At 44.5% G+C, this 22,862-nt stretch overlaps 1 protein-coding gene across 5 annotated transcripts in view; it reads right to left on the reverse strand.

Annotated features, from left to right (window-relative positions):
- Nucleotides 1-22,862, reverse strand: part of ARHGEF11 (Rho guanine nucleotide exchange factor 11) — a 173,290-nt gene that overhangs the window by 31,032 nt on the left and 119,396 nt on the right. For 4 of the 5 annotated variants that reach the window (XM_073567073.1, XM_073567074.1, XM_073567076.1 and 1 more), the window contains 9 exons: nt 21,700-21,798; nt 21,493-21,535; nt 21,134-21,230; nt 14,947-15,069; nt 14,371-14,394; nt 13,891-14,035; nt 10,975-11,077; nt 8,192-8,221; nt 3,077-3,203 (listed from right to left, as the gene is read on the reverse strand). In XM_073567073.1, coding sequence (XP_073423174.1) covers nt 3,077-3,203; nt 8,192-8,221; nt 10,975-11,077; nt 13,891-14,035; nt 14,371-14,394; nt 14,947-15,069; nt 21,134-21,230; nt 21,493-21,535; nt 21,700-21,798 — 791 coding nt within the window. The remainder of the gene's footprint in view (nt 1-3,076; nt 3,204-8,191; nt 8,222-10,974; nt 11,078-13,890; nt 14,036-14,370; nt 14,395-14,946; nt 15,070-21,133; nt 21,231-21,492; nt 21,536-21,699; nt 21,799-22,862) is intronic. The other variant, XM_073567075.1, reaches the window with a different exon arrangement.

Here is a 22,862-nt window from a genome sequence, read left to right on the forward strand (position 1 = left end):
TAAAAAGCAAACTACTGAGCTCCAAGCAGGGATGGGTCTTTAGGGATTATATATTTTATGAGGGTGGAAGGAAAATAATGACCCCCTATAGAGTTATTTTATGCTAGGTTTACAATATGTTCTGTACCCATACCTGTAAAAGTGCAGGAGAAAAGCCGATTACTAGGTGATTTGTCTTTAAGCTTTTTATAGAAGCTACTATAGCACTAAGCAGGGGTGGGTCTTTCACCTTTATAGAATTCTATTACATGGAAAGTAAAATAATGACCCCTAAGAAAGCTATTCTGTGCCACCTATACAGCCAATTTGCAGTCATTTGTACGGTAGCTCAGTGGTTAGCACCAAGGACATCATCAGCAAGGAGTTTGTATGCTCTCCCCGTGTTTGCGTGGGTTTCCTTCCACATTCCAAAGACCTACAGATAGGGAATCTAGATTGTGAGCCCCATTGGGGACAGTGCCAATAATGTCTGTAAAGCACTGTGGAATTAATGGTGCTATATAAGTGAGTAAAATAAATAAAAATAATAGTAAAGCGCAGGTGACAATAATAAGACATTGTTAGCGGACTTTGCTTTGGAGGTGGGTCTTCCTCCCTTACAATTGTCAAGGAAGGAGGCCCATTAAAAGCCATTTTGTGGCATCTCTACAGCAAATGCTGCTCCCACTCTTAGAAAAGACCAGAAAAAGCAGTAACTTGTGGATTTGCTCCTTAAACGAATAGCGTGCTGTAAGCGGGGATGGGTCTTCCACATTCATGAATGTGGAAACAAAATGAAAACCGCTATAGGAAAAACTTTGTGGTCTCTATAAAATAAGTTCTGCACTTGTCTTCTATCTAGCTCTAAGTGGGGGGTGAGACTTCTGCCTTTATAGACTTCTATGAGGGAGGATGCATAATATGCAGAATGATGACCCCTTATTTTGTGGATCCCATACAGCAAAAGAGAAAGCAAAATTAAAAAGCTATAACTAAAGGACTTGCTAGTCATGCCAGCTAGCTCCAAGCGGGGGTGGGTCTGTCACCTTTATAGACTTCTACAAGGGATAACGCAGGATGACAACCCCTATAAGAGTTATTTAGTGGCACCTATACGGCAAATCTATGTCCACAGTTGGTAACAAGAAAGCAACAATCAAAAGCAGTTACTGGTGGAACTGCCCTCTAAGCCATCCATCCCTCTAGAATGCTCACACAGTTACTGAGGGTCAGGAATCCTCTTCATATAACAATTTAGGGAGGGTCTTACCTCTTCCACAATGTCCTTTCCAGACTCTTCTTATCCATCTTTTTGCATAGCCCTCAATATTCTGACACCCCTTTTCCCCTGCAGATGCCCTTATCTACATTTTACTCCAGGTCCCCCAGTCCTTCTAATTTTTACATTCTAGGGACTGCACCAGCTCGGAGGCCTGCTCTGTCTGCCCGTGCTTTGTAACAGCTTCCAAGCAAATCCTCTATTGATCCCCTCTCCATCCTAATACTAGCAATAAAAATCAATGGTGCAGCAGACAGGACAGAGCGGGCAACTGAGCAGAGGAGGACCGCCCCGTCACAGGGACCCAGCAGGCGTCCTGACACCTAAATGACAATGACAATTACCAGCTGGGAAAAAAATGGATACCTCTTCTGCTGCAGCTAAAAACAGAATGGGGTCCGCCATGTCTACACCGAGCTTTATAAAAATAGAGAACTGTCTCATCAACAGAACTAGAGACTCATTGATTTAACCTTTCCGAATAAAGGTCACATACGCCGGGAACAGCATGACTGTCTCCATGAAAGCTGTATATGACAATTCCATAAAATATATCACTGTCCTTGCTCTGTTTTTCCCAATAAAGGAATTCTGAAAGGGACAACTATCTATTGAAGGACCCACACACCTTTGATAGCTACAGGCCAAACCCTTCTCCTTACTCTCCCATAGACATGCATTTTCAATAGGTAAAAGAATGTAAGCCACTGGCCCACACCTCTGGCGGCAACCTACGTCCCGGTAGAACAAAATGATCGGTCAATTAAATTCAACGTGCCCAATCTTTCTGTTGAGGAGGCCCATATACACATTAGACATTTTGCCTGCGGCGGCGAAATTCAGTCTGCAACTCTAATGTGGAGGACTTTGGGGAAAAAAAATGAAGACAAAAACTAAAAAAAAAATTTTAATTTTTTTAAAAAAATAAGTTAAAATATTGCATGATTACCTATTAACGAATACATACAATAAAAAAATGTATATATGTTTTCTAGTTTAGTTAATGAAAGCATTCACAATTAAAGGAAAAAATAATAAACAAAAATGAGCGTAATCGGCAATCATGTTCCAACCCTGATTGAGAGCAGGAGACTCTTAGGGTGTGGGCACACGTTGCGTTTTTGGTGCGGATCTGCAGCGGATTTGGTCCTGCGGATCCGCAGAAGTTTTCCATGCGGCTTACAGTACCATGTAAACCTATGGAAAACCAAATCCGCTGTGCACATGCTGCGGAAAATTCCACGCAGGTTCGCTGCGGTTTATTTTACGCAGCATGTCACTTCTGTTTTGCGGAACCGCAGCTGCAGTTGTCGTTCCGGGAACAACGAACATACAAAAATCTCTCTCAATCTCTCCCTCTCTCTCAATCTCTCTCTCTCTTCAGCCCAAACCGCAATAGAATCTGCATAAATTCCGCTGGACAAAGTATGGAAATCCGCAGGGAAAACTGCATGCGTTTTACCCTGCGGTTTCTGACAGGCGATGCGTATTTTTCTGCGGAAAAAATCACTAGCGTGTGCACACACCCTTAAGGTGTCCATACAATTTAGATACTGGTCAGCTGAATATGGCTTGGCCATGTATTCATGGATTCTCAATATAGAGAGTGGGAAAGTCAAAAAAAAGGTCAAGAGGTTCCAACATATATTTGATGAAAGTCAAGATTTTGGCAAGACTGGCCAATATGTAGGGTGGACTTACCCTAGTTCTCATCAACCATGAAAATGAAGATATATCTAACCTAACAAAGGGGTCAACATCTCTCCTATTGTGGATTGATGAAGCCAAAAATGAGAAGATTTTTTTTTCTCCCCATACCTGTCATTGTCCATCATGTCATCAGGAAAGCTGCCGGTGGACAGTCGTTGCATGCCAAGTTCTTGGAGGTCATAGTGTTGGTTATTTTCAAAGTGTTGAATGATATTTCGGACATTCCCGGGTTTTACTGTGTAGAGAAGAATGATGTGAGCTACGAGAAGTCATAACATTATAGTGAATGACGACATCTTGTGTGGTAATTTTTGCCGGCGGAGTGGTCACCACCTCGCTCAGGAAGAGACATTATAAAAGGAAGGAGAGGAGCAGGAGTCACGCAGAGAATAAAGTACCAGAAATTGTGTGAGACGAACAGAAAGAATCTGCAGAGCAAGCTCAGGTTAGTAAAGTTAGGTCAGATGCTGAAGAGACTACAACCCAATTATAGCCAATCAAAAATTGGTCTATGGATCGCCAAGTTGACCTGATGACCTATGCAGCCAAAGATGACTAGTTACAAAAGCCAAACTCAACATTTAAAAAAATACAAGTTAGGTTTGTCTGAAAATTATATTAAAAAAAAGCCTGGTCAAAATAATAGAGCTGAGCTGTAATACCAGTCTCATCCATAGGATAATGATGGTGTGGATTCTTCTTATTTTATTGTTTTCCACTCTAACCCTTTGATGATAAAATTGCATTTTTGAGTGCATTGGTACTCATAACAGGAACTACAGTGGCCACTATCTTTCAAACGCCGAGACCAATATGCCCCCGCTTTCCCTCACAGCCTTGAAGTAACATATTAAAGGGAAACTGCCTCATCAAACATGTTGTTCAATCTGCTGGAAATGTGTTATAGAGAAGGAAAAGCCAAGCAGATAAATATTTTCTTATAAAGATATATATCAATCAGAACTAATCATTTAAACCGCTGTTGATTCTGTGTTTTAGGCAGGGCTGTGGAGTCGGAGTCGGTGCTCATTTTGGTGGAGTCGGAGTTGGAGTCGGTATAAAATGGACCGACTACGACTCCTAAAATATATAATAAATTGGGTACAGTAGTTCAATGCAGAATGTGCTGAATATTTTTTCATAGGAATTTGGGAAATGCCCTATAAATGACTGTTCTATTCCTGATCTAAGGCTACATTCACACACAGCGTTTTTGCTGCGTTTTTTGAGGATACGTTTTTCAGCTGCAAAAGCAGATCAGATTTTTAAAAAACCGCATCACCTGAAAGGTTTTTGAGCTCATAGATAATGTTTTCAATATCAAAAGCAGATTAGAAATCTGCTCTATCCATATCATATCTGTACCAAAAAGAATGAAAGCCGGATAGCACACAGACTAACACTCCTTTTTTTTTAGCACCAGTCAGGTACACCTCATAGCTGCCCAAAAGGACGCCCAGGACAGGCATTGCTCGTCTTCAGTAACATCAATCGATAGTTGGAATAAATAGACTGCATTCATCACCACCCCATCTTCTTAAGGTGCAGGCTTTATTTTCAAGTGTAGGGGTGTGAAGTATGAGGTTCTGCAGCAGCTGAGGTGTGCAGTATGAAATTCTGCATAACAGTATGAGGTTCTGCCCCCCCCCCCCCAGGTTTGATCCTGGCTACTCCCATAGTGTGAATGTAGCCTGAGGATCTAGGCTTTATCTTAGCCGAGATAAGTCATAGTGTGTGTGTGTGTGTGTGTGTGTATGTGTATATATATATATATATATATATATATATATATATATATATATATATATATATATATATATATATATACATACATACATATATATACACACACACACACACACACACACACACAGCATAGACCAAAAGTTTGGACACACCTTCTCATTCAAAGCGTTTTCTTTATTGTCATGACTATGAAAATTGTAGATTCACTCTGAAGGCATCAAAGCTATGAATTAACACATGTGGAATTATATGATTAACAAAAAAGTGTGAAACAACAGAAAATACTGTATATGTCTTATATTCTAGGTTCTTCAAAGTAGCCACCTTTTGCTTTGATTTCTGCTTTGCACACTCTTGGTATTCTCTTGATGAGCTTCAAGAGGTAGTCACCGGAAATGGTCTTCACTTCACAGGTGTGCCCTGTCAGGTGTAATAAGTGGGATTTCTTGCCTTATAAATGAGGTTGTGACCATCACTTGTGTTGTGCAGAAGTCTGGTGGATACACAGGTGATAGTCCTACTGAACAGACTGTTAGAATTTGTATTATGGCAAGAAAAAAAGCAGCTGAGTAAAGAAAAACGAGTGGCCATCATTACTTTAAGAAATGAAGGTCAGTCAGTCCATAAAATTGGGAAAACTTTGAAAGTGTCCCCAAATGCAGTGGCAAAAAACATCAAGCACTACAAAGAAACTGGCTCACATGAGGACCGCCCCAGGAAAGGAAGACCAAGAGTCACCTCTGCTGCGGAGGATAAGTTCATCTGAGTCACCAGCCTCAGAAATCGCAGGTTAACAGCAGCTCAGATTTGAGACCAGGTCAATGCCACACAGAGTTCTAGCAGCAGATACATCTCTACAACAACTGTTAAGAGGAGACTTTGTGCAGCAGGCTTTCATGGTAAAATAGCTGCTAGGAAGCCACTGCTAAGGACAGGCAACAAGCAGAAGAGACTTGTTTGGGCTAAAGAACACAAGTAATGGACATTAGACCAGTGGAAATCTGTGCTTTGGTCTGATGAGTCCAAATTTGAGATCTTTGGTTCCAACCACCATGTCTTTGTGCGACACAGAAAAGGTGAACGGATGGACTCTACATGCCTGGTTCCCACCGTGAAGCATGGAGGAGGTGTGATGGTGTGGGGGTGCTTTGCTGGTGACACTGTTGGGGATTTATTCAAAATTGAAGGCATATTGAACCAGCATGGCTACCACAGCATCTTGCAGCGGCATGCTATTCCATCCGGTTTGTGTTTAGTTGGAACATCATTTATTTTTCAACAGGACAATGACCTCAAACACACCTCCAGGCTGTGTAAGGACTATTTGACCAAGAAGGAGAGTGATGGGGTGCTACGCCAGATGACCTGGCCTCCACAGTCACCAGACCTGAACCCAATCGAGATGGTTTGGGGTGAGCTGGACCGCAGAGTGAAGGCAAAAGGGCCAACAAGTGCTAAGCATCTGTGGGAACTCCTTCAAGACTGGTCGAAGACCATTTCCGGTGACTACCTCTTGAAGCTCATCAAGAGAATGCCAAGAGTGTGCAAAGCAGTAATCAAAGCAAAAGATGGCTACTTTGAAGAACCTAGAATATAAGACATATTTTCAGTTGTTTCACACTTTTTTGTTAATTATATAATTCCACATGTGTTAATTCATTGTTTTGATGCCTTCAGAATGAATCTACAATTTTCATAGGCAAGAAAATAAAGAAAACTTTTTGAATGAGAAGGTGTGTCCAAACTTTGGTCTGTACCGTATGTATGTAATCGATATTATACAGTGTATTACACATTTACAATTTATTACAGTTTTTTGTGTTCTAAAGTTCTATTCCAATAAATAGATATTATGTTCTATCTAAATATCTTGATTACTGGATCATAGAAATGATTAAATGTCTGATGTTCACATTGTACTACAATAAATTTTTCACTTAAATATAAGCAATATATGTGAGAGCCGGCGTCGTGGAGTCGGAGTTGGAGTCGGAGTCGGTGTAAGGGAAATTGAGGAGTCGGAGTCGCAGGTTTGGCTTACCGACTCCACAGCCCTGGTTTTAGGACCGCCCACTGGACCCTTATGAGACTGCACAGCCCAATATGGGCAGAGGATTAATTGAAAAAATTACTGTTTCTACTGAATCTTTCCTTGCAAAGCTATATATCAACCTGCTCAGCTTTTCCTGCTCTATAAGAAGCTGCTAACAAATCAGATGGCCAACGCAACATGAAATTTCACCTTAAATGATTGATTTTAGCTACCCCTAGAAGAAGCTGACTACACAAGGTCTACAAGGTAAGAAAGAGCATTTCCGTATTTTGCAGTTTATAAGACGCACCCCAAATTTTGAGAAAAATAGTAAAAAAAAACAAAAACTTTTTTTTTTTAATAAAATGGTGGTGCTTCTTACAATCCATGAGTCTTATTGCTTACCGGGGGTGGTGACTGCGGTGAAATGGGTCCCAGGGTTGCTGTTGGCGGAGGCAGGAGTGGGGCGATGCTGCAGACCACTGACTGGGAGAAAGGGGTGTTCGGATGTGCGATGCTGCAGGTGTTCAGTGGTGCGGGGGCTCTGCCAACATTTTGTGAAAGCCCGGCAACCCCTCACTTCCACGGTTCACTTTGCGTTGGACTCCGGGAAAATGGCCATCAGGGGGCGGCGCATGCGCAGATGGAGATCTTGATGCTGAGATCTCATCTCCTGAGATCTTGGTGCCGAGATCTCCATCTGTGCATGTGCTGCCTCCTGCAGCCATTTTTCCAGAGTCCACCACAATGTAAACCATGGAAGTGAGGGGTTCCCAGGCTTTCACAAAATGTCGGCAGAGCCCCCGCACCACCGAAAACCCGCAGTGTCGCACCTTCAAACACCCCCTCATCCCAACCTGCGGCCTGTAGCAACACGCCACTCTTGCCGCCTCCAGCAGCGACCCTGGGACCCTGCTCCACCGCGACCGGTAAGGTAAATTCGAATTTTAAGACGCACCCCCCATTTTCCCCCCAAATTTAGGGGGAAAAAGTGCTTCTTATAATCAGAAAAATACAGTACTATGAATTCCATGATAGAAATAGATGATTGCCTACTCTAATAATCTTCAGCAAATCATAAATAAGACCAACCCAGCCAGGACAGATTATCTGATGGACTTTATTCACGTGCAGCAAGCAGAAATTTTAAAAATGGTAAAACTTTAAAGCAAAGTATGTTGTAAAGTAAAACTTTTCAGTATAAAATGATTGTGAGCCTCAATAGTTCATAAAACCATAGTTAGATTGTAAGCTCCTCAGCACGAGTTCCTATGGCCTGGTTATAATACAGGAAAGGTAGACAACAGGAAGGCAGAAATGTAGAAGCAGCTTCAAATCCACACAGGAATTTTCAGGTTATAGCTACACACAGGGATTAGTGGGAAATCACATTATTAGACCTGAAAAGGTGTCAAGGGAGGAAGACATCAATAAATTAGGTTTACCTTCCCCAGGGGACAAGGGGACATGAAACGCTACAAAAGGAAACAATGGCAGATTAAAAAAGAAAAAAAAAAAATGAATGAGCATTACAGCGGTGGAAACAGCAACAAGCCTTAAAAAAAAAAAAAAAAAAAAAGTGAGGTAGGGGGATCTGCACAAATGTAAGCCGACCCTCGCCGCCAACCCGCAGGAAAATCATTAGTGGCAAATTATTAAAAATTAATACCAGAATTATTATGACAGGATAGAGAAGGGTGAGGTGAGTAGTAGTCACAGCAGTAAACCGGCCCATGTATAGCAGCACTGATGAACACCTCCATATGAACCTTGTCCTCCACCAACCCATACACAAATACAACCCTTCATACCCTGTCCTCCACCAGCCCATACATAACTATAACCACTCATACTCTGTCCTCCACCAGCCGATACACAACTATAACCACTCATATCTTGTCCTCCACCAGCCCATTCACAACTACAACCACTCATACCCTGTCCTCCACCAGCCCATATACAACTATAAGCACTCATATCTTGTCCTCCACGAGCCCATACACAATTATAACCACTCATATCTTGTCCGGTTATGAATGGGTCACCGAGGAGGATAGCAGGCCCAAGCTAAGCCACAGAAAACCAGAGAGGTTGGTAACTAAGCGGATGCAGACCCCCAATCCTGTCCATACAACTAGCAGTAGCCGTGGATCGTACCTACGATGATCCTAGAAGGCCTCGGCACAGCCGGAGAGCTAACTAAGCCTAAAGCAAGAAAGGGGAAATCTAAACTGCCCCGGAACAGACCCCAAAGGAATAGATAGGTCCCAAACATATATTGTCAGTGAGACCAGATGAAAACACAAATGCAGGCAGAAAAATAGACTGAGCAAACGATGGGGCCCACACTGACTAGACAGGACAGGAAAGGAAAGACACTGTCTGCAATCACGCAAAAAACCCTGCAAAAAGTCCAACACGTCTGATGCACAAAAAACACTGAAGTCGCACGACTTCGTCCCCACTATATCAGCACTCTGGTATATTCTGAAAGCAAAGCAAAAAGAGACCAATATAACAGGGGACAAAACAAACTGGCACAAGCAGTAACATATGGGCGGTGATTCAGCACCGCCCCAGCCAGAGCTGGCTGACCCGCACAAAGCAGAGAGACAAAACCAGATCAAATGCAAACAGAATAGCAAATGAACCACTTAGCTGAACCATGCAGGGAAAAAGCAGGAGACATCAGACCTCAGAAGGCACAGGAAGAAAATCACCAGCAGGGATAGAGGGAGTCAGCTGACTTAAATCCCAATCAGAAACCCCAGATATCCAATCGTCTTCCTCATTATCAGGTGGTAAGCCTCTGTCAATCAGATCAGCTCCACTACCTCCAGTAACCACCAGAGAGCCCAGAAAGAGAACTCGCAACCCCTCTGTCAATCTGACCAGCTCCACTACTTTCAGTAATCAGAGGGAAGCCAGAGAGAGAATTCACAACATTGTCCTCCACAAGCCCATACACAACTACAATCCCTCATACCTGTCCTCATCAGCCATTGCACATCTATAACCGCTCTTACCCTGTCCTCCAACCAATAGACAACTGTAACCACTCATATATTGTCCTCTACCAACCCATACACAAATATAACCACTCATACCCTGTCCTTCACTAGCCCATACCTAACTATAACCACTCATACCATGTCCTCCACTAGCCCATACACAACTATAACCACTCATACCATGTCCTCCACCAGCTCATACACAACTACAATGCCTCATACCTTGTCCTTCACCAGCCCATACACAAATATAACCACTCATACCTGTCCTTATCAGCCAATACATAACTATAACCGCTCTTAAACTGTCCTCATCCAACCAATAGACAACTGTAACCACTCATACATTGTCCTCCACCAACCCATACACAAATATAACCACTCATACCTGTCCTCATCAGCCAATACATAACTATAACCGCTCATACCCTGTCCTCCACCAACCAATAGACAACTGTAACCACTCATACATTGTCCTCCACCAACCCATACACAAATATAACCACTCATACCTATCCTCATTAGCCAATACTTAACTATAACTGCTTTTACCCTGTCCTCTAGCAACCAATAGACAACTGTAACCACTCATACATTGTCCTCCACCAACCCATGCACAACTTTAACAACTGGCCTATCTGAACATAACCTATAGTTATATTCATCCTGATCCTCCTGGTTCATAAACACAGTGAAGACTGACCCAAACACTGCTACTGATCTGCTTATGTAAGGTTAAGTCCCTTTAAAAGTCAAAAGGAAGCTGAATGACAGCAATTGACAATATCATTGTGGCCACTGTCAGTAGTCACCAGCATCTACTATTATAAACATATATGACTGCTGCTGGAGAAGTGGAGAAAGTTACCTTTCTTTCTTCTACATACATGAAAGACCCCAATAATCTAAGCAATAAGGAGAGCCTCCAAGACATGGCCCAACTCCTAGCATCCCAGCACACCATCTCTGTCATGTCCCAGGACTCTGCATGAGTAGTGTGAATGGGTATGTGTTGGCCTTAGAGAACCGCATTCCATTCAAAGAGCAAACTGACAAGGATCTCAAAACCTGGACCTCCACCCATCTAATAATGATAACCTTTCCTAAGAACATGCCATAATTTCTATCAATTTTGAAGCCCTGAAGAGGACACAACATCGCGGATAATAATCCCGGCTACCACCCCCCAGGAGATGCCCCCAAATTTCCATACTCACTGCTCTGAGAAGAACTTTTCGGTTTGCCAATGTATTTGAGAATTGGGTTCCGCCTCTTATCATCTGCCGACTCGCGGTCCTTCTCCTTTTTTGCATTGCTGTTCTATAGAGACAGAAAAGTAGAAGAGTCCACCAAATTTTACCATTAAAATCAAGACATTCCCCGAGGTCCTCGAGATCCTTCTACACAACAAGAACCTCCATCCACCACCAGATCACAAAGACCAAAAATAAAGTCTTGGATTAAATAGAATCAACACCATGACACAAGATCACCAACCAGAATTGTCATACAGGGCAGTAGGGGATATGTGAGGCCCAAAAATTATTATAACTTGGACCCCCACAATAATAACTTGACCCCCCCCCCGTGTAATCGACTCCGGAGAACATCGCATCACACTCATTCTGATGCCAGCAAAGATTGGAAAACAATAACAGGAATGCGAAACAAACATTTTCTAAGTTATAAAAACAACAGCAACTCTCACAGCAGCTATTGATTGAGCAACAATGGCAGCGGCAGAAGCAACAGCAGGGGCACCAGTAATGGTAGCAGCAGCGAAGATGGTGGCAGCCACAAAAGCAGCAGAGGCGGCAGTAATGGTAGGAGCAGCGATGATGGTGGCACCAACAACAACAGCAGAGGCAGCAGTAATAATGGTAGTAGCAGAAACAACGATGGTGACAGCCACAACAGCAGGGGCGCCAGTAATGGTAGCAGCAGCGAAGATGGTGGCAACCACAACAGCAGAGGTGGCAGTAATAATGGTAGTAGCAGGAGCAACGATGGTGGCAGCCACAACAACAGCAGGGGCGGCAGTAAAAATGGTAGCAGCAGCAGCGAAGATGGCAGCAGCCACAATAACAGAAGGGGCGGCAATAGTAGTAGCAGTGACGACTGTGGCAGCCACAACAGCAGGGGCGGCAGTAGCATTGATGACTCCGGGAGCCACAACAGCAGGGACAGCAGCAGTAGTAGTAGTAGCAGTGACAGATGCAACAATAGCAGAGGCAGCAATATTAGCAGCAACAATGTTGGCAGCTGTAAAAACAACAGGGACGGTGGCAGTAGTAGTAACAGCAGAGACTACAGCTAGAAAGGCAGTAGTAGTAGCAATAACGGCAGTAGTAGTAAAAGTAGCAGTGATGATGGAGACAGCCGCGACAACAGCTATGATGGTAGTAGCAGTAGTAAAAGTAGCAGCCATGATATGGCAACAGTAATCGTAGTAGCAGCGACAATAAGAGCAGTAGCAGCAATGACAATGGTGGCGGCATCCATTGACAACAGTGGCGGCAGAAGCAGCAGTAATGATAGCAGCAGTAATGGTAGAACTAGTGGCAGCGATGACTGTGGCGGCCCCGACAACAGCAGGTGTGGCAGTAATAGTAGTGGCAACGACCATGGTAGCAGACACAACAACAGCAGGAGCAGCAAGAGTAGTAGTTGTAGTAGCAGCGACGATGGTGGCAGCCACAACAACAGCAGGGGTGGCAGTTGTAGTAATAATAGTAGCAGCAGCAACGACTGTGGCAGCCACAACAGCAGCAGGGGCGGCAGTACAAGTAGTAGCAGCAACGACGACAGTGGCAGCCACAACAGCAGTGGCAGCAATAGTAGTAGTACTAGCAACAGCAACAACGGTGGCAGCCACAACAACAGCAGAGGCAGCAGTTGTAGCAGTAGTAGTAGCGGCAGCGACGATGATACCAGCCACAACAGAAGCAGTGGCACCAGTACAAGATAGTAGCAGCGATGTAGGTGTCAGCTACAACAGCAGCAGGGGAGGTAGTAGTAGTAGCAACAGTAGCAGTGATGACTGTAGCAACCACAAGAACAGCAGTGGAGGCAGTAGTAGTGGCAGAGACGACTGTGACAGCCACAACAACAGCAGGGGCGGCAATAGTAATAGTGGCAGCTACAACAGCAGCAGGGATAGTAGTAGTAAGCAGCGACAACAAAGGCAGCTGCAACAATAGCAGGGGCAGCAGCAGTTGAAGTAGTAGTAGCAGTGACAGCCGCAACAGCAAGGGCAGCAGTAGTAGTAATAGAACCAACGATGTTGGCAGTTGCAACAGCAGGGTCGGTGGCAGTAGTAGTAATAGTAGTGACAACAGTGACAGCCACTATAACAGCTAGGATAGCAGTAGTGACAACGAAGTAGTAGTAAAAGTAGCAGTGACAACGGAGCCAGCTGCAACAACAGCTATGATGGTAGTAGCACTAGTAGAGACAACGGCGTAAGTAATAGTAGTAGCAGCAACAATTCTGGCAGCAGCAATGACAATGACCGTAGTAGCAGCAATGGTGGCGGCAGCAGCTCAAGAAATGGCGGCGGCAACACAAGAAATGACAGTGGCATCAACTGACAACAGTGGCAGCAGAAGCAGCAGTAATGTTGGAAGCAGAAGCATCAGCAACAATGATGGCATAAGCAGCAAAATGACAGCGGTTGTAAAAGGAGCAACAACTGCAACTGATGCAGCAATGACGGCGGCGGCAGCAGCAATGACGGTGGCACAATCAGCAATAAAGGCGGCGTGGGAAGCAGCAGCAGCGATGGCAGCGGCAAGAAGAAATAACAACAGGGGCAGAGGGATCAATGGCAGTGGCAGCAGCAACAATGGTGGCAGCAGAAGTAATGCTGGTGGCAGCAGCAATGGCGACAGCAGCACCAACAATGACAGTGGCAGCATAAGCAATAGCACCAACAATGCAGACAATGGCAGCAGATGCAGCAAAAACATGAACAGCAGCGTCAGGAAGAAGATATTCACTAATCTATTAATAATAAATATAATGCCTATTATAAACAAGACTTGGATGGATTTTCCCTTCAAATAAACATAACACTTGAAAATACAAAAACTATTCCTCATCAATTTTACAGAATTCTGTACTTCGTTTCTTACTTTTTTAGTTTTGGGGAAGAAGGGGAGCCACTTGTCTTTGTCAGGAATGATCTGAAACTTCTCGGAGACGCTGGCAGGCCGAAATTCTCGGGAACTTATTCCAGCATGATTCATGTAGGTGCTTAGTGCAAAGGCCATAGGAGAGCTACGGAAAGATGGAAAAGCCATGATCAAGATATTGTAGATAGCAATAGTGCCACTCTTGTGTGGAGGCTGAGTCTAGTATTGCAGCTTGGTCTTCTTCACCTCAATGAGTTAAACACTTGAAATGACTCAAAGGCATGGTACGCTTAGGGTAGGGTTCCACGTTCCGTATATGCAGCGCTTTGGACGCAGCTCCGCCCAATGCGCAGCCGGCCTTTGTGTCTTTGTTCAACTCAATGAGCTGCAGCACCAAATGTAGCCTTTGAACAGGAGTTTAGTGATCCCAAAGTGATCAATTCTGATTTCTCTGATCTTATTAAAATCCCAACTACTCACCTTCTCTCTTCTTCATATTTTGACCTAAAAACAAAAAGATTATATCAAAAATTAGTTACCAAATATTTTAGTTTGACATATGACTACAATCTCCACTTCACTGACCTCTTAGCACCTCACAACTTGAAAAGACAACCAGAAATCGCAGCAAGTAATAGTAAACAGCGCACTGTGTGGTGACTGAGGGTACTGCAAGTCTCAATTTACACAGCAGATCATATTCCTAAGACTGACTGTATAAGTTGGCAAATCTACATGCTGTCAGATCTTTCTGCCGTTTCCTGTTGTGCTGCTGTTGACAGATCTTATAACACCGACAAGTTAATGGCGTCAGTGAGCTGTCCATTAGGTTAGTGTGTATGATACTATAAAACGTGTGGGAGATGACAAACAGCGGAAACAGCAGTGGCCTCGAGCAGCACAGAGTATTTTAGGACATCAGCTTTCTTGTACTATACAGTGACATGTGTTGTCATATTGGTGAGGAAAAGGCTGCAAGTGGAGGAGGAAAAACTGTTAAAAAGTTACTACTAGAATTACCAAGGATTACACAATCTCTCAGGATGCAACACTTACAGAATCTCCCCCAGCTGTGCAATCTGCTTAGCAGCGACCTGACGCTCCCTCTGAGGGTCAATTTCAAGGTCCAGCAGGTCATTTTCTCCATACAGACTGCCCAGGCCCATAGTCCGCTTTGTCCTGGGAAATAGAAAAATGTATGAAATCAAACAAAAACTGATACTGAGTTATTATCCTTTATTATACACCAGAGCTGCACTCACTTTTCTGCTGGTGCAGTCACTGTGTACATACATTACATTACTGATCCTGAGTTACATCCTGTATTATACTCCAGAGCTGCACTCACTATTCTGCTGGTGCAGTCACTGTGTATATACATTATTGATCCTGAGTTACATCCTGTATTATACTCCAGAGCTGCACTCACTATTCTGCTGGTGCAGTCACTGTGTACATACATTACATTACTGATACTGTACTGATCCCGAGTTACATCCTGTATTATACCCCAGAGCTGCACTCACTATTCTGCTGGTGCAGTCACTGTGTACATACATTACTGATCCTGAGTTACATCCTGTATTATACTCCAGAGCTGCACTCACTTTTCTGCTGTTGCAGTCACTGTGTACATACATTACTGATCCTGTACTAATCCTGAGTTAAATCCTATATTATACTCCAGAGCTGCACTCACTATTCCGCTGGTGCAGTCACTGTGTACATACATTACTGATCCTGTACTAATCCTGAGTTACATCCTGTATTATACTCCAGAGCTGCACTCACTATTCTGCTGGTGCAGTCACTGTGCACATACATTACATTACTGATCCTGTACTGATCCTGAGTTACATCCTGTATTAAATTGGGTCGCCCCCACGGGCTTCACCCAGGGCAGCGGGACACACGGTACCGGGCCAGTGTCAGGGGGATGAGGTGTCACAGCAGCGGAGACCCGGTCCGTAGCCCTGGGTGCCCAATATCAATGGCGGTGATGTTAATGGTGTTAAAGTCTATATGAATAGTTTGTGATGCCACCCGTGGTGTTTGGCAAGTAGGATGGTAAGCCAACGCTGCATGCAGATCCGCTGGGACTGATGGTGTGGTGCAGCAGAGATGGTATAGCTCCCCACAGGTGGAGCTGTAGTCCCAGGGCAGTGTAGGTGCAATGGATGAGGAGAGGCGCAGAATGGTATGGAGGCTGGTACCCAGGTGTAGTGGTGCTGGAATAACTGGAGGACACCAGAGTATGCGGTCCAAAGCTTTACTCACTGTTTGCAGTTCACACAACTGCCTGCCTCCGTACTGTGATCTCCAGGTCAGGGCTCCAGCCAACCTCCAGGCAGGATAGGATTCTCCCTTCCACACTCCGCCAACATGTACCTTACTGAACGACTCCTCCAATGCGCCTTTAGGTGCGAAGCTCTCCAGTACTTAGTTACCCTGGAATGCCTCTCTCTAGGTGTTCCTAGTCTTTACTTGTATGACAGACAGCTGTAGCCTGCTTTGGGGACTCCTCACTGCGTCCCGGCTCTCTATTTAGTTGCTTTTGTGTCCCAAGTCTATGATGGGAGCAAGGCGTTAGCGGCTCACTACTCCTCCGGTGTCTGTTGCCGGACATAAAGATCCAATCAACCTCGGGGACCGGGCCCCGGCCTTTGCGCTCTCTGGACTGGAAGGGTTCTCTCTCTTTCTCAACCTGCTTCCCACCGTCCTTCTATTCTCCTTCGTTCCGATCTGTTCTCTCTCTCTTATGGAATCTGTAGTCTTCAGTCTACGTCTCTTTCTCCTTCTCTTCCTTCCCTAGGGAGCTCGTTCCACTAAGACTAGTCCTCAGCCTCTCCTGACTGACTGCCTTCCTCCGCCTTGAGCTCCTCTCAGGCTGACCTGCTGTCAGCCTGCTCTCTCCTTCTCTGGGACTCACCGCAGACTGACCTTCTGTCAGACTGACCTCAAATCCTACACCTTCCCTCTCTTTTATATCTAACTCCACCCGCCTCCCCAGCACCTCTCGTGTTACGAAGCCAGGGACCACAAAAGGCACCCTATGACCTTTCCAGCACAAAGCATGGATGGGTCCCTGCTGAACTATCCTGTGTGTGGGGTTCAGGTGTTGGAATGCGGAAAGGAGTTCCCAGCCTACCTGGATGGTGGGGCACTACACCTTAGGAGAAGGCGCAGTACCTCTATGGCGACTGAAGCCTCAGGGGTGTCACAATACCCCAGAGCTGCACTCAGTATTCTGCTGGTGCAGTCACTGTGTACATACATTACATTAGTGATCCCGAGTTACAGCCTGTATTATACTCCAGAGCTGCACTCACTATTCTGCTGTGCAGTCACTGTGTACATACATTACATTACTGATCCTGTACTCATCCCGAGTTACATCTTGTATTATACTCCAGAGCTGCACTCACTATTCTGCTGGTGCAGTCACTGTGTACATACATTACTGATCCTGTACTAATCCTGAGTTACATCCTGTATTATACTCCAGAGCTGCACTCACTATTCTGCTGGTGCAGTCACTGTGTACATACATTACTGATCCTGTACTAATCCTGAGTTACATCCTGTATTATACCCCAGAGCTGCACTCACTATTCTGCTGGTGCAGTCACTGTGTACATACATTACTGATCCTGAGTTACCTCCTGTATTATACTCCAGAGCTGCACTCACTATTATGCTGTGCAGTCACTGTGTACATACATTACTGATCCTGTACTGATCCTGAGTTACCTCCTGTATTATACTCCAGAGCTGCACTCACTATTCTGCTGTTGCAGTCACTGTGTACATACATTACATTACTGATCCTGAGTTACATTCTGTATTATACCCCAGAGCTGTACTCACTATTCTGCTGGTGCAGTCAGTGTACAGATAAAAAAAAGAGAGAAGCCAGAGCTGCCTATGGTCAGAACGCAATACATAAAGTGCATATGCACATATTGATTTCTAACTGTATTTCAAAATGAGACATTTAGCAAACAATTCACCAATTCTTTGAGCCACCCCACCACGGCATTCTCACATGGGGCAGTCCTACTCAACGTTTTTTATATTCGCTGTGCCAATACAGCCTCCTAAATGTATTAAAAGCAAGACCACATTAAATGCAAACTGTACCTGAAGCGTTTCTGAATCACTCCCATGGCGCCAGAAAAGGAGAGCGCAGATAACGGTTTACCAGGTCCAGACAAGGACATTTCAGATCTAGCCTCCACACTGCCTGATCAGCAACCATAGCTGAAGGGTGAAACAGGACCAGACACAGGCGCACAATCAAACAGAGCCTGGGGCAGGGCAGGGCTGCTGTGCGTGTGCACAGCAGCCTAGATCAATCATTCAATGTATTTATTGTGATTGATCTAGGCTGCTGTACACACATACAGCAGCCCTGACTTGCGCTTCCCCAGGCTTTATTTGATTGTGCACCTGTGTCTGGGCCTGTCTCACCCTTCATCTATGGCTGCTGGTCAGGCAGTGTGGAGGTTGGACCTGAAATGTCTATGTCCGGACCTGGTAAACTTTTATCTGCCCTCGCCCTTTCTGGCGCCATGGGAGTGATTCCGAAACGCTTCAGGTACAATTTGCATTTAATGTGGTCTTGCTTTTAATACATTTAGGAGTCCATAATGGCACAGAGAATATAAAAAATGTAGAGTAGGACAGCCCCATGTGAGAATACCTTGACGTGGCGGGGTAGCTCAAAGAATTGATCAATTGTTTGCTAAATGTCTCATTTTGAAATACAGTTAGAAATCAATATGTGCATATGCACTTTATGTATTGCGTTCTGACCATAGTCAGTGCTGGTTTCTCTCTTTTTTTTTATTCACTATGTACATACTGTACATTACATTACTGATCCTGAGTTACGTCCTGAATTAAATTCCAGAGCTGCACTCACTATTCTGCTGGTGCAGTCACTGTGTATATAAAATACCGATCCTGAGTTACATCCTGTATTATACTCCAGAGCTGTACTCACTATTCTGCTGGTGCACTCATTGTGTGTATACATTACATTACTGCTCCTGTACTGATCCTGAGTTACATCCTGTATTATACCCCAGAGCTGCACTCACTATTCTGCTGGTGCAGTCACTGTGTACATACATTACAGATCCTGAGTTACATCCTGTATTATACTCCAGAGCTGTACTCACTATTCTGCTGGTGCACTCATTGTTTGCATACATTACTGATCCTGACTGAGTTACATCATGTATTATACCCCAGAGCTACACTCACTATTCTGCTGGTGCACTCATTGTGTGCATACATTACTGATCCTAAGTTACATCCTCTATTATACCCCAGAGCTGCACTCACTATTCTGCTGGTGCAGTCACTATGTACATACATTACATTACTGATCCAGAGTTACATCCTGTATTATACTCCAGAGCTGCACTCACTCTTCTGCTGGTGCAGACACTGTGTACATACATTACATTACTGATCCTGAGTTACATCCTGTATTATACTCCAGAGCTGCACTCACAATTCTGCTGGTGCAGTCATTGTGTACATACATTACATTACTGATCCTGAGTTACTTCCTGTATTATACCCCAGAGCTGCACTCACTATTCTGCTGGTGCGGTCACTGTGTACATACATTACACTACTGATCCTGTACTGATCCTGAGTTACATCCTGTATTATACTCCAGAGCTGTACTCACTATTCTGCTGGTGCAGTCACTGTGTACATACATTACATTACTGATCCTGAGTTACATCCTGAATTATACTCCAGAGCTGCACTCACTATTCTGCTGGTGCGGTCACTGTGTACATACATTACATTACTGATCCTGAGTTACATCATGTATTATACCCCAGAGCTGCACTCACTATTCTGCTGGTGCAGTCTGTTGTGAGTTCATTCTCTGGTTCACCAGTTGTGAGTTCTCCTTCCAGACTCCCTCTGGTGGTAACAGGAGGTAGTGAGGCTGATTTGATCGGTGGAGATCTGCCACCTGAGAATGAGGATGACGATTGGACCTCTGGAGTCTCAGATTGGATTTAAGACAGCCCACGCCCTATTCAGTTGCTGGTGATTCCTTCTGACTTGTCAGCTCTTGGCTTTCAGCTCTGTTCCAGTAATCTAAAGCAAAGTTTTTCTGCTAATGTTCACACTTGATTTTGTTGGTCTATTCAGTTTTTTGGTGTGGTCAGCCAGCCCCGGCTGGGGGCTGTGCTGAATTTCCACTCTTATTTATCAGTATTTTGCCAATTTGCTTTTTGTCCCTTACTAGTTTGGTCTCTTTTTGCTCTGTCTCCGAATATTTCAGAGTGCTGATATAGTGGGAGAAGTCTAGTGACTTCAGGGTTAATTTTGCTATCAGAAGTGTTGGACATTATTTTTGTAGGGTTTTTTGCAGATTGCAGACAGTGTCTTTCCTTTCCTTTCCTCTCTAGTTAGTTTGGGCCCCATCGTTTGCTCAGCCTATTTTCCTGCCTGTGTTTGTGCCTTCATCTTGTTTCACCGTCAATACATGTGTGGGGGTTATCTATTCCTTTGGCGTCTGCTCTGGGGCAGTTAGTTTTCCCCTTTTCATGCTTCAGGCTTATTTAGTCCTCCGGCTGTGACGAAGCGTCTTGGAACATCGTAGGTACGCTCCACGGCTGCTGCTAGTTGTTGTGGTAGGATCAGGGATCTGCAGTCTGCATAGTTACCAACCTCTCTGGTTTTCTGTGACTTCGCTTGTTTTGCTTTTTTCTTCTCAGTGACCCATTCATAACAGCAGTCACTGTGTACATACATTACATTACTGATCCTGTGTTACATCCTGCATTATACTCCAGAGCTGCACTCACTATTCTGCTGGTGCAGTCACTGTGTACATACATTACTGATCCTGTACTGATCCCGAGTTATATCCTGTATTATGCTCCAGAGCTGCACTCACTATTCTGCTGGTGCAGTCACTGTGTACATACCTTACTGATCCTGTACTGATCCTGAGTTACATCCTGTATTATACTCCAGAGCTGCACTCACTATTCTGCTGGTGCAGTCACTGTGTACATACATTACATTACTGATCCTGTACTGATCCTGTTACATCCTGCATTATACCCCAGAGCTGAGCTCACTATTCTTCATGTTTTAGTTGCATTCCCTGCTTGCTCAGTGTCTCCACAGCTTGGCATTGTGATTTCCATTCCCAGAAGTGCAGTCCTTGCACCGGCCAGGACAGGCACGGTTGGTACATTACCTGTAGTCTTGTATCTGCTCCTGTATATCTGGTAACATGGCGTCCTGGGCCTCACTCAGTGCGCTCCGAACATCCTCAGAACCACGCAAACAGTATTCTGCAAGGAGGCAGCAGATAAAAGAAACTGTGGATGTCATACACAGAGTACAGACAGCTGTAAATGACGGACCATAGCTGAAGGCATCCACCACTAGAGAGAGCTCACTGCATACAGATTTATGTGGTAAGCGGCACAATAGAAATGTACGCATTAGCGGCCGCTTGCGCTGTCAGGAGTCTCCTCTTTATCTGGAGACCCCCATATATGAGGGATTTCACGTTCAGTGTGTGTGTGCGTGTGTATAATATATATAACTCACCTATTTCAGCTTGCAGGGTCTCAGGAATCTTTACTCTCAGAGGCTGAAAAACAACAGGACGACTGAGTGCAAGATCTCTGCTTGTGGTCAGTAAGACAGAACATGAAAATTACAAAACAATTCTGGGTGCGTTTGGGATACAATATGGCTCCACAACACAACGCATCACACACACGGTGGCGCTAAGACTTATCCATCGCCCCTTACCGCGCTTTTATCCAAGAAGATGTTCCACACATCCTTCCCTAAAGAGCAGGCGTCCCGGGCACTGAGCTGCTGGCAAACTTCAGCACACAGGTAAAACAGCTGGAAGAGAGCAGAGCACTTAAGTGGTGGACATCAAGGGCTCCTTAGATAAAGAAAATCAATTATTCAAGATTTTGACATGTTTTTGAAGATTTCTTGCAAGGTACTGGAATGAATTGTGGAGATCCAGATGGTGTAGGGATTCCTGGGAAAATGTATGCAAATTAGCTTTCCTCTAGAAGAAAGAGAATTTGCTCTATTTGGCACCTACTGTATAGGCAGTAAGCATGTAAGTGCATGTCCAGTCCATTAAAGAGCTTTGAAAAATGTCATAGTACGGAATAATTTTCTGCTCCCGCTGGTTGTCCGAACGCCGGGATCCCGACCAAGGGCTTGCACCAATCATGAATGGATTAGAGATAAACATGCTCCATTGATTGTGTGAGAGAGGGCGAGAAAAAAAAGGGACCCTTGCTAAAGGGGGACACCCCTCCTCAAATTAAAGCAGAATCTAGTAAGAGGGAATTTAGACCAACTAGTAGTATCTCAACAAAGAAATCAATTTAAACATGGCGTAGGATGGGTATATTCTACTACTCTCGAAGGTGTCTGAATGCGGGGTCTCGAAACTATCATGGATGGATCAGAGATGCACATGCTCATTAATCGTCAGTGGGACTGCTGGAAATAGTTCTCGTCAGTCCAATAAACATTTAGGATTGGGCTGTACATCCCCAATTTTGGGATCACTGGGGTTCAGATTGCCTGGACCTCCAGTAATCAGCAAGATATCACTAATCCTACATATGAGGGGTTGGACATGGGTAATTGTCATGTGTTAAGAAAAAAGTCGCTTGACATTAAGCGGATGACAAAGTACTACATGTGTCTTAATTAAATTACTTAGCTGTGCCTGTAAAGCAAGGATATGCCAGGTCTTCAAGAGGGAGAGACGTGTCGAGAGGGAGGGGAGAGACGTGTCGAGAGGGAGGGGAGAGACGTGTCGAGAGGGAGGGGAGAGAGGTGTCTAGAGGGAAGGGAGAGAGGTGTCTAGAGGGAAGGGAGAGAGGTGTCGAGAAGGAGAGAGGTGTCGAGAGGGAGAGAGGCGTCGAGAGGGAGAGAGG

Source organism: Dendrobates tinctorius, unplaced genomic scaffold, assembly GCF_039654945.1.
Source record: "Dendrobates tinctorius isolate UK_male_01 unplaced genomic scaffold, ASM3965494v1 ptg000019l, whole genome shotgun sequence".
Lineage (NCBI taxonomy): Eukaryota > Metazoa > Chordata > Amphibia > Anura > Dendrobatidae > Dendrobates > Dendrobates tinctorius.